This window comes from Mytilus galloprovincialis, chromosome 4 (assembly GCF_965363235.1).
Source record: "Mytilus galloprovincialis chromosome 4, xbMytGall1.hap1.1, whole genome shotgun sequence".
Classification (NCBI taxonomy): domain Eukaryota; kingdom Metazoa; phylum Mollusca; class Bivalvia; order Mytilida; family Mytilidae; genus Mytilus; species Mytilus galloprovincialis.
The window spans coordinates 43,061,461-43,079,767 of NC_134841.1; the positions used below are offsets into that span (position 1 = coordinate 43,061,461).

Consider the following 18,307-nt stretch of genomic DNA (forward strand, 5'->3'; position numbering starts at 1 on the left):
CACTTGTGCCTTTCTAATACTTGAGGATTTCATAGTTAGTACGACAAGTCTTGCTAGTAGTCGTAAAAAAGATTAAAAAGTTTAACATAACCACTGGACTGATGATTGACTATTATTTACTTTTGTTATTTAATCTATTCTTTACAAATTCGTATAGTAACGCTTCGTGTACCATAAAGTTATATTGTTTGGTTTCATTATTCAATCAACACCTGATTGCCAGATATAATAATGACATATAATACATTGTATAAAGCGGACAGGACCTTCTTCGGGACGTCGGGATCGGTTTGTTTTTAAGCTCGGAATTTCAGGATTTACCCTTTCGGGATCCCTCACCCCCCCCCCCTTTTCGCCCTTTAATATATGATTTTGTTTCTAGTTATATCATCAACGTATTCATCAAACTTAACCTGAACACTATCATCTAGCCTACATTTTCAGATGTATAATGGAGTCGTATGTAGACGAAACGCACATCTGGCGTATTAAATTATAATCCTGGTACCTTTGATAACTATTTCAAACAAAAATTTACGACTAAGATTTATAGTAAGTATCATGAACTGTTCATTGCTTACAATCTTAATCGTAAGGTTTTTTTGTGAAACCGACTCCAGTAGTTCATGATCAGTGGTTTGTATTTACTGATAACAAATTCAATATGTATACCAATAAAAACAATATTCAAGATTTGATTACGCACAGGGTTGAATTTGTAACCTTTTAGAATGTTTATCTGAAGGATTGATAAGTTTATCCGGATCGTATCTAAATATCCGGACTCGGTAAACAACATCAACGTTAAATAAATCATTAATTTTGCTATCCCGTTTGGAATAATTTTTCTACAGGTACAGCCGAACTTGTAAACCAAACTTTTGTATCTATGGAAGAATTGAGTAAAGGTATTATGTAATTATTGGTAACGAAATTTGAAATTCTACAATTTACTAGTAAAACATAGATTAAGCACATTGAAATAAGAGTAGGTTCCTTAGCGTAAATTTCAGCAAAACAACTCCACTATACTTGATTTTTCAACAAAAACAAATCATCAAGATGACGGTAAATTTTGTTGAATTTTTCAATTAAATGGAATTAAGACGAGTCTTTACTGAGTTTGGTCACAAACTGAGATTATAACAGTATAGGCAAAAGTCTGCTTTAAAAAGGAACAATTGGAATATCTACGACCTGGCGGTAAACTTTATTATTTATTATTCCATCATACCTCCATTAACAATATCTAGCATATTTACATTTCTCTTTTGAGAAAAATGCTTTATATATGAGTTGAGTCAAATTAATTTGCAATCACATTTATGAAACGACAATTTAATCAAACAGGAAACTTTGGTTTGATAAGATTGTTAGGAAATGTAGTTTAAAGAGTGAAAAAGTCAAAACTGCCAACCGAAATAAAAAGCCAACAAAAAGCACGTAATTCACCTAAAACATCCTTAGATTTTTTTATACTCCAAAAATGGTTAATTCCCCTATTTTCATATGTTTTATTACCAAAGGTTTACTGTAGGATCTTTGATAGTTACTGTAGTTAAGGAACTGGTTAAATAAACTCATCGTAGATACCAGGATTAAAATTTTGTATTTGCGCCTGATGCACGTTTCTTTCTACTAAAGACTCATCAGTGGCGCTCAAATCAAAAAAAGTTAGAGCACCGAAAGATAAGTGCATATTTCCGTAATAGGAGATGTTTGAAATTTTATCTGCATCACGTATTTCAACTTGATCATTCAATCAAATGCATTATATAATAAACCTTACATAAAATACCGGAAATGCACCTTATGGTAGCAAATGCATTTAAATACCGTCTTGAAAATTATACATACAAATATTATAGTCTCTTTTTCAATATCTAATTATATCTGATGATCCCAGATGACACCAACCCATCTTACACTGATTGAAAGGATGGGTTTGTATTTCAAATTGTTTGATAAATAGGATCTATAGTGAAAAATTGTGTGATAATACCAAGTCTCTAAAGTTTTTCATCTTTTCTTCTTACGCTACAATAACTTTTGTCAGTAATGTTTTAGATATGAACGATGTAAAATTAAGAACAGATAATATGTGACTAGACAACTCTACCAAATTAAAAGAACTGAACGGAAATTTGCAAATTTGTATACGAAAAAAAAAGAATATAGATTGAATTATTTGATGGGTTATAGTGATAATGTCTAGATAAATGCTATGTATTTGTACAATGTATTTCACGTTGACTTGTACACCCTTTCACTTTTACAATTTGAGGGCTTGGATCTTAACATAGCATATTTTAAACACTAATCTTCTTGTCACAGAAACTTTCATGAAAGAGGTAAACCTTTTTTCAATTGAGGATTGGTAGACCTTTATAACCGTGTGGGTCTTACACGTTCGGTATTTGTTGCAGGGTTTTTGTTCTATTTGTATTGATATGAGATACACTTTGGGCTACTGGTACATGTTTGTATTCAAAATTTACGGAAAAAGTTATTCTATTGTTACATTTGCTACTACATATAATTTTGAAATGACGTAAGGGATGATCTATACGAAAAAGAAGGTGTGGTATAATTGCCAATAAGAAAACTCTTCACAAGAGACCAAATGAAATAGAAAATAACAACAATAAGTCACCGTACGGCCTTAAAAAATAAGCAAAGCAAATACCGAAGATTCACCTGTAAAAGGTCCCGAAATAACAAATGTAAAACAATTTTAACTGGAAAACTAACGGCCTAATTTATGTACCAATTAATGAACGAAAAACAACTACTGCAGGTATTATGTAATATATCAACAAACAACAACCACTGAATTACAGGCTAAATAGGACAGCCATATTATGTATGTATGTGCCTGTCCCAAGTCAGGAGCCCGTAATTCAGTGGTTGTTGTTTGTTTGTGTGTTACATATTTGTTTTTCGTTCATTTTCTAAAAATAAATAAGGCCGTTAGTTTTCTCGTTTGAATTGTTTTACATTGTCATTTCGGGCCTTTTATAGCTCACTATGCGATATGGGCTTTGTTCATTGTTGAAGGCCGTACGGTGACCTATAGTTGTTAATTTCTGTGTTATTTTTGGTCTCCTGTGGAGAGTTGTCTCATTGGCAATCATACCACATCTTCTTTTTTTATAGTTACAAAATGTGGCAGAGTTAAACATGCTATCGGACGCCCAACATACCCTCCCCGCCCAATTTCTGGTACAGTGGTGTAGCCATACCACATAATTATAGAACAGACTATAAAATCAGATGAAAAAGTTAATTCATCAGATTGATACAAATAGAAATACATCTAACAAAAACACAGCGTGGACTTGTACTTGTACATCTCAACAACAAAAAGACACTAAGTAAAGGTCTGATAGTACTCGCAGTTATGTACAAGACGCTTATACTATGACGACATTGGTCTCATACCGTTTGTAGGTTATGTAAACGGTATAAGATACCAAAAGAGCAATAAAAACACAAGTCCAGCAAACACAGAAAGCAACATTGCCATACATGTTAGGAAAACAGCCAACAAAATATTACACAGAAAAAAGTTTAAAAAGACCTACATGTAGCAACCCGATTCCAATCAAAAATCAGGCGCGAACTCAGGTTCGAATGTGGAAACGAATCCTGCTGTGTTTGTGGCGTCCATTGTGTTATTCGCCAACTATAACATGGCAACATTGGATAAGAAGTCGTAGTCGGTGATATCACAGTCAAGGTATACAGGACAGGATTGTAACTATACGTCAAGTGAAATATATTCGTGGTCATAAGTGACACAAATATTTTATGAAGACTGAGAAGGGAAGACTTCGACATTTCGAACTATAATCCTTGGTACAGTCGTACTAAATGCATTCAGACTGCTTTTATTCTTATTGTAGTTGGTATCATAAAAAAACATTTAAACTGAAAGGAGTCTTCATTCCATTTTTTGGTAGGGGTTTTGTTGGTGTAGATGATTTAACCTTTTTCTCTTCTTTTTTAATTGGTGATTAAAAAATAGCTGTCACAATATATTTTTTTCTGATCTATTACACACCCATCATACATTTACTGAGTTATCTTTCCTTGACCACTTACGTAATGGTTACAAGAACCCAATTATTGTAATGCATTTTCCATATAAGGGTACCAATGGTGTTACACATTTTGATATTTGAAGGATAAAGAAGAAAAATTGGTAAAAGTTCCTGTTACTAAAAATATCGACTTTGTATTACAGGCAGAAAAAGGATATGACCATGCGACAAAAGCCTTGACTTGAAAATTCCAGTTCTATATACGTATATTTTATCACTTATTGGGAAAGTATTGAATGTTTTTTTCAGCGTGTGTTAAACTTTAGTAATAACTTCACTTTATCCAACTGTAAAATTAGTTCAATAGCCAATAAAATTAGGTAGACACAACTCTAATTTTATCGTTGATCATGCAAAATTACTCTCAAAGTGATATAAAAATATGATATCAGCTGTCAATTTTCCATAGTCTAGTGCTCTTCAGAAACGGAAGCTCGTTTAATAAGATTATAAATGGATGAAGTGCATATTTTTTTTCTATGCAACGAGACGTGCTTAATTTGCACAATTTTTACTATTTAAATCCTACTGAAAGAAAAAATGAAGTTGATATGGAGTGTTTTTTTCTGATTGATTGATTTTTGTCTGTATATTGCCAGTAAAAAAAAAATATTACGCATATTTAGGTCGACAACACACTTCTTGTCCTATTTAATACAATATGTGGGTTCTGGAAAGAAGTTTGATCTAGATGAAGGACGAAAAATTTGTGGAAAGCTGTTTGAAAATGAGGGTTTTTGGATATTGGATATCAATTGTCTAGCAAATTTCCACTAAATTTAACTAAATTAAAAGACAAGGGTAATCATGTCCAGTTCAAATTTAAACTTTTTCATTTCATTTTTAACTTGACACAATATTTTGTATCATTACAATTTTGATTTTCTTTTTAAAAGAGCAATATTGATAATTTGTTTTTTTGTGGCCGACAAGTAACTAAATTGTTGTGTTTGATTTTGGTCCAGCAGCAAATATTTTATCCCAATCAAGATAAGAACTATTTCAAAAGACTTGCTAATAACTTGATGGGTTCTAAAATTGGCCTCCTGAAAAAGACAAAATGTGGTTATTGTTAGAAATTACAGTATGTTTGGAAGCATAAACAGTTTTGACTAGTTATAAGCCACCTTTGGAACCACCCTGATACAGTTTCTGACCGTTATTATACGTGTAGATATTGTGGCACTATCATATATACCTCAGCGTACTTTACTTTCCTATTTTGGCCTTAGTAAGCAGCCTGTTGTTGATTCACGTGAGTTTCTCGTTTCTCGGGTTTTTTTAAGACATAGATTAGACCGTTGGTTTTCCTGTTATAATTGACTTACACTAGTCATTTTGGGGCACTTTATACAGTTCTGTGTGAGCCCAAGGCTTCGTGTTGAAGGTTGTAGACTTGGATGGAGGGTTGTCTCATTGGCACTCATACCGTTTGAATATTTGCAAAACTAACATGTTAAAATATTGCTATTCTAATTTCAACATTTGCATTATCAAAATAACAAAAAAGCGAGACATATCTCTGTGATAACAGTTTATCTATTTTTTCTTTTAACGTGTATTTTCGTATTAACCTTTGATTTTATGGTAGGCATTTTTTTTTTCAAAGTTTTTTAAGTATTTTACTCTGACACAGTGTATGTTTATGATTTTGTCTTTAATTTGTTTTAATTACCATGCTGAATGTACAGCGCCTTAGAGTAATTTTTACATAGGGCGCTTTATAAATTTTCATAATAATAATTTTTTTTTTTTTTTAGATTGCATTAACATGAAATATTCCACAGCGATGTACGTATTTGCCACCCTCACTTTATAGAAATAAAATTAAGAATGGAAATGGGGAATATGTCAAAGAGACAACAACCGGACCAAAGAGCAGATAACAGCCGATGGTCACCAACGGGTCTTCAACGCAGCGAGAACGTCCCGCACCCGGCGGTGGTCCTCATCTGGTCCCTTAAAACTAAAATTTAAAAAAATACATACGAGACTAACAACGGCCAGAGGCTCCTGACTTAGCAAAAAATGCGATGGGTTAAACATGTCTGTGAGATCTCAACCCTCATAGATATGTTTTTTTCTTCTTCAGATTAGTGTACTGATCTCGCCCTTCTCTTCTTGTAATCCATAATAGATTATCGTTTTAATTTTGCCATTTGATTAGGGACTTTCCGTTTTGAATTGTTTGTTTTGCTTGCTTTTTACCTAGATTGTTGATTTTTGTATCGCTTGACGGAGTCAAACATAGTTATGCTGTTTGTGGTGTCGGCGGCGTCAACAATGTATAGGTTTGTGATTAGGTCGGTTTATGGGGAACCATTAGTTGAAGGTCAATGATATTTGGTATGCAGTTGTATAAGCATTAGCAAATCTGCGTTTTGTACAGAAGTAAATCCTGCACAGCAAAACAGGTGACCTCTCAACAAGGATCTTGTAAGTCCCTGTGACCATTCATGCACCTTCATAAAATATTTTAAACGTTTAACTGACACATTGAACAATAAAACTTCATTTGAAATAACCCTTCAATGAAAAATTTCAAAAATAAACTATATAGATATAAGAAGATGTGGTGTAAGTGCCAATAAGACAACTTTTCATCCAAGTCATAATTTGTAAAAGTAAACCATATGCATATTTAAAATGATACGAGTGGACAAAATTTAGCATTTTATTATACACGTTAATAACCGTTGACATTATCATTTTCAATGAAATAAAGTTCATTAAACGGTTGGGCTGCTTTGACGAAAACACCAAGATAAAAAGACAATTTTTGTATCTTTTTAGATTTGATGGATGATCCGGAAAGATGACTATCGTTTACATTTTACATTTCAATAATATGACACCAATTCACAAACTAGTACATAAAACTTTTGATTTTTACATTTGTTGCGACCGTAAAATGAGTCTTTTTCATAAATAATATTAAAAGTAAATTTTATGATAGCAAAATGTTTTAAATGAAAATCACAAGGCATGACTGAAGTATAGAAATATGACCACCTAGACCTTCTTTTCGACAGTAAAATCATTGCTAAATAAAAGTATCTAAAAAAAAAACTTGAGATGCATCCATAAAAGAGCGGGATGTATAAATACTCAGTTATGGAGATAAAACATTCGAAGCCGTTTAAACATATTAATTTATAGTGGATTGGAAAACAAGTATTTGCAACTTATATTACATTTTAATAATCCCTTTACACTTTGCTGGTGCGAGTGCTGCCTTGTAACGCCGTTCGCCTGCTATTTTTCGATCGCCTGCTCATTTTCGAAATCTACAAGGGTGTCTTTAACGTGCAAGAGATATTGCGCTCTCTTAACACGGAATAGCCATTTATCGTCCCAATTCGACGAACTATCATCGTTTCTCAAGACCCTACTAGCAAATTATGTCAAGGTAGAGCCTAAAATTCAGTCCCAGAAATTTTCTCCCCGCAACGGGAATCGAACCAAGAACCTTTGTGTTAGCAGTCCGATGAGATAACCACTACACCACGGCTCTCCTTTTAATTCGAAGCTGTCTAGCTCTCTGTTCGTTAAAGAATCATTTTAACTTTGAAGGTCCGTAGGTAGCCTAAGGAATATTGTTTTGTCGGATGCATCAATTAATGCAACTGTACACTCAACACAGTTCTTTGTTTAGCGTCCTTAAGATTGAAATTATGTCAATGATAGAAGAGACAAAACACAAACTTGTGCGAGGAAAAATAATTTTAAATTTATCGAAAATCGACGTAATACAAACTAAATTGAGACATAATATTCTAATCTATTTACAGTTTAGCGACTAAGGGAAAAATTCAGCTCAAATTGAGAAACTTGCTATCTCTCCTGCTGATAATCCACTTAGTATGTAATATAATAACTGTCAAAGTTAATAATGATTACCACCATATGTAACTGGTCATATCATGATAAGAAGCATGTAATTGTACACATGATTCGCAAAAGATCAATTTCCTGTTGAAAATAAAAACAAAGAGAAAAAAGAAGAAACAGTTTTGAAGAAGAAAATGCAATATTATATTGGTAAGTGAAAAAAATGATCATTTTTGGAGGATTATAATTGTTTATTGTTTAGATAACAGTAACTTCTACACAGGTGGTCAATAAGTACTTGTCCCTTAGTCTCTAAACTGTTTACGGTTTATTAATTTTGATATCTTAGCAGAATATGATAATTCTACCAAAAACTACACAACACAACTGACACGAGTTTTGCTATCCGAAAACATGCCGATCCTTTTATTAAAAAAGTTTAAAAGATAGAAAGCACTTCAAATATCCAAGGACACGTGAGTTATCTTGACATAAGAGGTGAGGTTATCATTTAAATGGTTTCTTTAAGGCCTACACCTGTCATTTTCAACCACTTTTATCACAAATTGCACTTATCTAACGGAAATGGGCTCTTATTACTAAAATGTTGTGCTTGCAAAACACGCAGCTTCGGCCACCAAAGAAAAAATAGATGATGAACTATTACACGTTTGTGATAGGCTTGTAATGTACATTTTAAACGTGTTGCTTCAAACACGAGGTTATTGTGTGTTTCTTCTCTTGTTTGATTTTTCCTGATTTTTCATGGTGATGCCTTTTAAATCTGACTATGGGGTGTGGTCATTGTTATACAACTGACATATATTTGCATAAATCCACGTTATTTGGAGTCTGTTGGCCGATTATCTCGTTTGAATCTCCTTATTATATATAATAAAAAATTGTTAACGGAAAAGCCACACAAAATCACCAGATGAACATACATGTACAATCGTTCCACATCTACTTTTATTTATATAGACTAGTTGTGATTAATTTCAACATATGCTACTACATATCTGCAACCAACCAAGTTTTACAAATACCAATATCTTTTTTCATACCAAAATTCTTTGAAGGAGCACTTATTTTTAGTTAAGAATATGTTTAAAGAAAACCACTGACGATTCTAGCTGGTATATGTTTTGCTCAATGTTGAAGGCTGCACTGTGAAATGTAATTGCTTACATCTACCTAATTTGGTCTAGGGTGGATAGTTGTCTAACTGGTAATCATACCACATCTAATTATTTCATAGAGTATAATTTTAACAAATTTGAAAATAGTTTATACGCGCACAATACACATATATATTTTTTTTTACATTATGATAAACGAATTTTTACCTGCATATAAAATTGCGTTTAATTTACTTTTACCCAATATTAGCACGCGACAATAATACGAATAAATATTTAGATTCCTTTAATAAGGGAGCTACCATTTGATTTTTATGGGGGGGGGGGGGGGGGGGGGCTAGGATGAAATTTGAAAAAAATAGGCAGGACAGGAGTTTTGAGTAAAAAAAAAGGCAGAATGAGACACTTGCAAAAAAAAAAAGTCAGGATGACAATTTATGTAAAAAAAGTCAGGATAAACTAAAAAAAAAAGCAGGACTGAACAGAGTGAAAAATAAAAAGGCAGGACAGAGATTACAACTAAAAAAAAATGCAGGACAAAATTTTTCATCCTAGCCCCCCCATAAAAATCAAATGGTAGCTCCCTAAGTTGTAAATTGCGTGTGTAAAATTATTTGATATAGCATAGAAGACTTAAAAACTAAAAAGATATGTAATTAAAAGACGTGTCAACAACTAATACATCTTTTAAAATGCCAATGGATCGGATACATTTCACATTCATCAAATTATTTAAATTGACTGATATTAAGAAAAAGTTATGTAAGAAATTTTTTTAATAAGAAGAAATAGTTAGTTGTGTCTTGCCGCTTAGGATAATCTGTCGACGGGATCGGCGGCGTTAACAATTGCATGTTTTATGAGGGTTTTTTTTTAAAGAAAATCGGTCAATGTTTTGTGGAAGGCAGTTGTGTTACATTATATTTCCATGGAAATTATTTCGCCAAAGCCCTTCACTCATGGTCCAATAATCTTTGAAACCTGTGCATTGTTTTATGTTACACACTTGAGACATACAATGTACATGTATTTCTGTGTCAACATATTATTATTTCAATACCGGTTCAAAATATTGGGTTTAGAATGAGTATCAATATAATTTTGTTGAAAACATAAAAAATAACTTATATGATACTAGCTCAAATTGCATTGCACCACGTATTCTTTTGTAATCTAAAATACGAACAATCTAGACAAATAAAATAATGGTAGTCCAGCACCATACCAAATAGTAATAAACAAAAAGGGTCAACACCGTCTTAGGTCAATATTGCCTTGGACGTTGCAACCTTATACCAACTGAAGTCAGTGACTTACTACAGATCAAAATAAAATGGTCGAACAATACAATATATATGATACAAATTTCGAAAAAGTTTCCATTAATGATTAAACAGTAGTTAACAAAAAGTGTGACAGACGGGCGAACAAACAGACGGACTCTCCATTACGTTATGCCTCCTTCTTCAGAAAGTCGGCATACTTGATGCTCCATAGTTTGTCTAAATACAGTGACCCAGTATACAAGTCAAAATGCAACAGGAGTTTTTTATAACTTTATTATAAATGCATCAATAATACAGAATAAAAAGCGGCATTATCAAATCATAAACAAATAAAAACAGTTTAATAACGATAACATATAGAATAAGCAGTAAACGGTAAAAAAATGCGTCATAATTCTTTGAGCTTGTACTTTTGGGTGCCCCTTTAAAATACTGATCTCCCTGAATTCAAATATCCAGAACAATATTTCTACTTAACATCTTTGAGGAACTTATTTGATGAACACATTTAGGTATACAATAGCACCACATAACGCCAATTCGGTAATATATTTCTTTGATTGCACTGAGTAAAATAATTTTAACACTTTACTATGAATGTCATTTCTGAATAGTAAAACACATTTTAAAACTTTAAATTTTTTTGTAAAATATCGTTTCCATAAGTAATTGTCTTGTATATTTTTCCATTCTTATGTATTGTCTGTAACTTCTGTTGTTGCATTTTTGCATTTAAATATCTAACAGTGTCTACTCTTGGAACACCAAACGGAACCGGCTTCATGTCCGTATCGAGAACTTTTTGCTTTCGTTTCCCTTCTGTGCAACTTGAATCTACAAATAGATAGACATATTTACTAAATTGACAAATCGATTCAAATATGCATATAGCAAAAGAATTTTACCATGTTAGAATAATTAAGTCATTAGAATATTAAAATCTGTGCTGTAAAAGTCTGGATTTAAAATAGAAGGCGCGATGTGCCGTGCAAACTAAACAAGGGCACATGTTGCATGTGCTTATAACATTTGATAGTTTACATGTGTAGCAGTAATTGTTACTGTTTTTATTTGTGTACAGTGCTCATCCGCTTTATTCAAATCGCAATGTTGTCAACTAAAAAAATGGGGTACTATATTTCTGGTTCTAATACAAAATGTTTTTTTTAACGGGTCTACTTATATCAGCACCAAAGACATGTATATGATGTATTATGCATACTAAGAAGGTTCTTCACATTTCAATTACCGTGTTTATATCTATAACTACATAGTCTAGTTTTTCTCGTAGAACAGTCCACATTTCCATGTTTCATTTTGAGATGAAAACTTCAGAGGATAAAAGTAACATGGGCAATATGTGACAAGAGAGGTGTAACACATCTAAGTCACTATATGTGAAATCACAATTAGCGTGTGACATGACTGTGTCGTCCACAGTTTCAAATCATGAGATCATTAACACCTACTTGGCGGTTAAGTAACGGAAGAGGTGAATAGAATAGTTGGAAAGTAACCGTCTTATTTGTCTAATGGAGAAAGCTTATTACATGTCTACAGTCACGGAAATAAGAAACCCATACCTCCCACACCATTTTTTTTTAATGTTTAATGTGTTGAAATATCTGCACCATTCATTGCAAAAATATATTGTGAATTCATATACATATACTTGCAAGAAGTAAGAATCAATTTGAAAATTCGGTTAAATTTGTTTTACACGAGATAGCAACCAATTTCGTATGTATGCCTAATAGATGCATGCAATAATGTAAACGTACAATGAACTTACTATAATGACTGCCTTAGCTAGTGCAATCTATGCCATTACAATGACATTTTCTAAATATTCTTTAGAAGAAGGTTTTTAAATCTTACCAGGCGATTGCCAGAATTCCACTGTTATTAAATGATGCTTAGAAATCCAGTCTTTTTCTTCGTGAATATGATCACAGTCCCAAAGCACAATATGACCTCTTGGTCTATTTCCATTTTTAGTGTATGTTATTATTTCTAATATTCCCTGTTTGCCATAAAATCGCTTCTTCGTTGCAATAGGGTCTGTTTGGTGTAAAATTGACACATTTGGATAGCCATATTTATCCGCAAAATAAGGTCCGAACGCAATTGGATTGTAAATATATTGAAGTCCACTTCGGCCACTAACGCTGTCCTTCCCAGCTGTGGATAATTGAATCATTTTCGTCCCTAGCGAATGATCGCCACCAACTTTATTCAAAGAATAAGACAGTCTTAACGCACTTGTGTCATGTAATAAACGTGGTTCAGTAATGCCAATCATTTCTTTTATTTTTCTGTGAGAAAAATGTCCACCATAATGTTTATGTCCGGGGTAAAACGATTTCAACTTATTGAAAGATGGAATAACAATCTGAAACACAAAAATAGTTGAATGATGAGAATTACCTAAAACAAAATTACGCAACACAACTGAGGGAATAAACTCAAAAGCATCTAAATTTGAACTTCAGTACTACTAGTTGATTTTGTTTAGTTTTTGTTTGTTTATCTATGTTGTTATAAAATAAATCAGTTTCAATGAAAATGTAAAACATATTAAAGTTTGAATTCATTTACATCAATACCTTATATTTATTCAATTTAATATCACCACTGTTGTGGCGACTGCGGTTGCTTTTGAATGCGTTTTATCAACAGAACATAGAAATTCAGAGTATTACAATTAACTTTACCTTTTCATCCCCAACGACATATTCAGCTATCAAGAGAATAACCAATATTGTACTGTGCAACTCCATCTGTGCAAGTTGATGTCAAATCATGGCGAATCTTATCTACACAATATTGGTCGGTGTTAGACACGTGCCAGGCAGTCCTTATTCAGTACAACAAAAACCACTTCCGTTCTTAGTTCCGTTTCATATATCTCTAGCGTTATCTGTGACCAAATTCGTTAAAATAGGTCCACGCGAACAAGTGTTTTGCATATACAAACTGTTCCCACCCATTTTTGCTATTTAGCATGCACCGGCTATCATTGGTCGAGTGGTTATGATATCAAGGCGAGCAACTTAACGTTTGAGTGTTTACTGCCTTAAGATGAAGTCAACAGATATTAATTTGATTGGCAGTTGATATCAATTTCGACAACCCTCTTCAGTACGCTTGTGTAAAATAAAACCCATTGAGACGCGAAGCCTATTTCACGGTAAAGGGTTGTTATAATAACTGTTAAATTACCTTTTCATCATCCAGGTAACAGGAAAATTATTAGACAGCAATTTATTCTGTTACAGGTGTTCCTTTTCAATATTGCACCATTTATTATTTGCTCTAAAGCTTATTTTGAAGTTCATAATCATGCTGCATTGATAAAAATAGATTAAATTATGCATCTGTAAATTTGTTTTCTTCTTTTAACAACCCAAAATGCACTTATTTTTCAATGGATTTATTTTAGCGGGAAAATCTTAGTGTTGTAATATTTCTTTTGAAGAATTGAAATGAGATTTAGAATTGATAGTAATAAAACTTTATGAAGGTTTTACGGCATTGTTTATTGTGTCACTATCTTCAGTAAAAATAATCTATAAACCTTTGAATGTTTTTGTAGTAGTACATTTTGTATACAAAATACATTAACATGGGGACCTTTTATAATAAAATGTTGTAAGATGCTTTAAGGACGAAAATTATGTGAGAGCAACACAATTCAGGTCTAGGGGAGTGGGTGCACTCTAACCCCGAGACACCCTTATCGTGTTGCATTTTCCTCTCATTAAAATTGTTCTCAAAGGTATAGCTTCAATTGGACGAACCTGTACTGTTCGCATATAAATGACTGTTCAAAATATAATTTCTAACAGCATTGTGAAGTATGTCTCTAAATGGTCTTTGTAAATATTCTTTATACATATTTTTGTGTATGCATATACATTGATCTAGAAACTAAAACAGGGATACATGTATCTACATGTGTATTTTGATTTATCTTGCGTTATATGAAATCATGCAATTGCAAATTTAAGCAAAATATGTCAAAAATTTAACTAACTTGGGGTTGACTTTAACGGCGTTGTGGACTTTAGCGGACATTTGTTGTGGACTTTAGGGGTGTTGTGGACTTTAGAGGAATTGTGGACTATAACGGTGCCACAGGGGTTCTTTCACTGAACACAGTATCTTGATGCTTCAACAGTTACCAACGAGTGCTACCATTTCGTATCGTTGTGCTTTTATTATTTTTTTCTTATACGTTTGTCAGTTGAGACATTATGCAAGCAATAGTACTTCATGCTCTTCGAAGAAAGCGTTTTACCTCGATATATTTAAAGACTGTGTTAAGCGATTATCATTTCAACTGAAAGTAAAACAGTAACTAATACAGAGAAAAGGTTGTTTTTGGTAACTGCAGTAAGCGATTGTCTTGGGGAAAACATCTTCATAAGTCAAAGTCGAATTAGAAAGAGTAATTTTAGAAGACTCATTGCATAAGTCAACTCTTGGTTGGTTATATTTTCTTATCTTATTGTGTTGCATCGAAAGCACAGCTGATTCAATAGTAATATATTTTCTTTCTTTATTCTGATAAATTTTCTATTTCGCATTTTTTGTCAGTATGTAAGGAATTTTATAAATCAGATACGACTATTTGAAAACAAGAAAAATGCAGCCCTTTGTTTTACAAAAACAACCCTTGGAAGAATAATACCTTTTAATGTAATAAACAATATGTTTAAGACCATTATTTACAGCATTTGACATCTTTTGACTAAGTCAATTATTGTTAACTTTGCTAAAAATTCAGTCGCATATAAGAACGAGACTCTGTGTCATGTCGAGGGAACCATTCGTTACTAAATTGGCGCTTCTGAACACAAATATCAGAATTGAAATACTAATAATAGTAGAAACTGTCTACCGTAGGCACGGTTTTAGCTCGTGACCTCTATTAGTTTTATTTCTTAACGTATTTAACATTTATGACATCACAATATTTAACTCTGGGCGTTGCCGATGAATTTTAATCCGGAAACTGTGGGTCGCAGCAGATTTGACATGTTGATCTTGATTTTGACTATGTCCCAGATAAGAGAAAAATAACTTAAAAATATTATACACAATGGACAAACTATACACAATCCAGAAAAAAAAGTTTTTTATCTACGTTTTACTTTATCGAAATTATGTCCGATCCCGAAGATTGGGGAGGGAAGAAAGAACTCTAGGGAGTTCGTGGGACGTACTTCAAAACGCGACAGACTTTATTTTTCTAATGACACAAGACTCGAACAAAACAAATCGGGTTAATGTAAACTTTTTCAAAGTAAACTAATGGCGACTTTTGCCTTTTTGACCAAAGTTGTTCAAACATAAATTTGCTCTTAACAATGTCAATATTATAATTGAATCTTCTATTCAGATGTTTCCTGTTTAATGTAAACAAATGTTTAGTTAAAGGTTTATACATTCTATTTTAAAGATCCGAAACAACAACCATGAGTAAATATTGCGTTTCAAATTAAGATAAGACATCTGTCGTGATTAGCGTTTAACAGTCAGTCATAAAAGAGTTAGTGTACGTCTATGAGATTTGTTCTACCAATTTCTATATGTGTTTACACCACGATGGGAGAAATATTTCCCTATAAGCGGATTCTCTTTTCTTGGTCATTTTAAGCACATACCTATTTTCCCCTCAAAAGGCATTTGAGAGTTTAAGACTAAGCATAGTCATTGTTTGAAATGCAATGCATATATATAAACGTTGGTTTGTCAAAAAGATATCTTCAGCCGTTGGTTTTGTTTTGTAACAGAAACGTCACAAAAATGTTTCGTTTTTGTTTTAAATTAATAAAAACTTACCTACTACAGAAAATTGATATATTTTCTTGTGCAGGCGCGAACGGGCAGTTGATACCCTTTGGAACAGGTATGATCAATTTAGTATTACCTGTGGTATTAGTCTTTTTTTTTTATGTGAAAAGGGTTAAAGCATGATACTATACAAATGATTGCCTGTTATTTAGAAACATTCTGGCTAATAATAAACGATTTTATAATATATTTAAATGGAGTGAAGAAAGAAAAGATAAAAAGAAAGACTAATTGAAAACCGGTAGTCGAAAGAACGAGGCAGCATCTTGGCCTAAAGAAAAAATACGAGAAAAATGATAGTTCGCTAAACGTTCTGACCTTTACTTGAAGAAAATGATCGAGTTACGCTAATCATACAAAAGTACAGTGGTTTGTGTACAATTCCAGTTCAGGTGAGAAAGTAGAAATTTGTAATATAATTGATGTTAGTATTATTGTGTCTTTAATGCTTCTTTCATTCCCTGTTCAAACTCAGCATCCGTCAAATTCTTCACTTTCATGTAGTCGATATGCAAAGTTTATTGCAATAGTGTTTGATGTTGGTCTATGGTAGCTGGTCACGTTTGGTTATTTTTCTCATGAACAAGAAAGCTTGTGTTCATTTTGAAATTTTTTGTCGCTTTGACTTCAAGTGGTTGTTTCTAGAGTTTAATAACAATAGTTGTGCGATATCGAACGGATAACTTGTCCAACAGGGGATCTTGAACTGCCACAGTCCCTAATTTATTCTGTGATATTGAACAACACGATACCTGCCCCCTTTTTGCATCTATTCGTTGACGCCTTAATGGTACGTTACTTTGTCGCTTAAAAAATTTGGGTACTTAACATATTTTTTGTCGTTTTTCGTTTTATTGTTGTGACAAATTCTGATTTAATTGATGTTTGGTATAAAATTTTACGTATAGTGATTTTGAAGACTAGAAAATAATAATTAAACCAATCAATGAACTTCTCAACTGTCCTTTGTCAATGATATAATAACAGGTAATTTCGTCTCACCTTTTATCATGAATATAAAAATATTGGGAGATAATGATTTTTTCTTTGTCCCGTAAGCAGACATCTTATATTTTCTGTGTCGTGCAGGTGTACAAGCGTATTTAATCAGATACTGCCACGCGACTGAAATCTACACAAATGATTTTCAACCTTTCAATTAGATTCATAGTTACGTGAGCATTATGTGGGTACTCAATTTTCGTAAAAAAATATTTCGCTTTTGTGTTGATTATTCATACGTAAGGTTTGTCGCTTGAATTTAATTTACGGTACTAGACTTGTTATAAAAGCTGTTATGGTTGATTATCTTCAAATTATAAAAACCTATTCCAAAAAATAAACGCATTTAATCCACCCTTTTCTACATAAGAAAATGCCCGTACCACTTAAGAATATGACAGTTGTTTTCAATCCGTTTGATGTATTTGAGCTTTTTACTTTTTATCATTTGTTTACAGACTTTTCATTTTGAATTTTCCTTAGGTTTCAGTATTTTTGGATATTTACTTTATGCATTGACTGTTTATGTCTTGTTTACAGGAGAAAATGGTGACTTGAATCACCTCAATATTAGAATGTCAGAGTCCAGAAGAAGATACAAACGTTCTATTCTTCAAACCAATTAAACCCACTTAAGTAGCTCTTTTCATCAGAACAACAATGTTATAGTCCAGAGGCCAAATGTTTTATCAGAAGAGAATACAACAAAGATTCATCAAATTAAAAGACATTCGTTCTACTGTGTCCATAGATGTGTGACCTTTACCAAATGTTCCTTTGACAAATTGGGCTTTTATTATGGTAATATGCTGCTTGGGATGCAACAGAGTAACCTACTGAGACCTTTATTAACAGGCGTGGATAACTATCGGTTTCATGTTTCCAATTGTTCTGGTTCATGTTTATCATGTGATTACATGTAAATAGTTGCCGATTTCTCAGTGAAGAAGACAGTTGATTATTTGTATACAAATACTGACAACTCAGCATGAGTGGACACTTTTAACAAAGAGAATGAATGTAACGAAATGTGATGAAAATGATCATTTTGCACCTGCAAATAGAACCATCGATGGCGATGTCACAA

General features: G+C 32.7%; 1 protein-coding gene across 1 annotated transcript; it reads right to left on the minus strand.

Annotated features, from left to right (window-relative positions):
• Positions 1-10,614: 10,614 nt before the first annotated feature.
• Positions 10,615-13,285, minus strand: LOC143072191 (uncharacterized). Its single transcript, XM_076247015.1, has 3 exons — positions 13,074-13,285; positions 12,238-12,751; positions 10,615-11,193 (listed from the first exon to the last, which is right to left on the minus strand). Exons 1-3 carry the CDS (start codon positions 13,137-13,139, stop codon positions 10,985-10,987), a joined length of 789 nt encoding a protein of 262 aa, XP_076103130.1. The 5' UTR covers positions 13,140-13,285; the 3' UTR covers positions 10,615-10,984.
• Between the last annotated feature and the right edge of the window lie 5,022 nt (positions 13,286-18,307).

Coding starts and splice junctions, on each gene's coding strand:
- LOC143072191 (XM_076247015.1), bottom strand. CDS start 13,139: ATGGAGTTGCACAGTACAATATTGGTTATTCTCTTGATAGCTGAATAT. Junction 12,752..13,073: donor ATGTCGTTGGGGATGAAAAG/GTAAAGTTAATT, acceptor TTTGTGTTTCAG/ATTGTTATTCCATCTTTCAA. Junction 11,194..12,237: donor GGAATTCTGGCAATCGCCTG/GTAAGATTTAAA, acceptor ATCTATTTGTAG/ATTCAAGTTGCACAGAAGGG.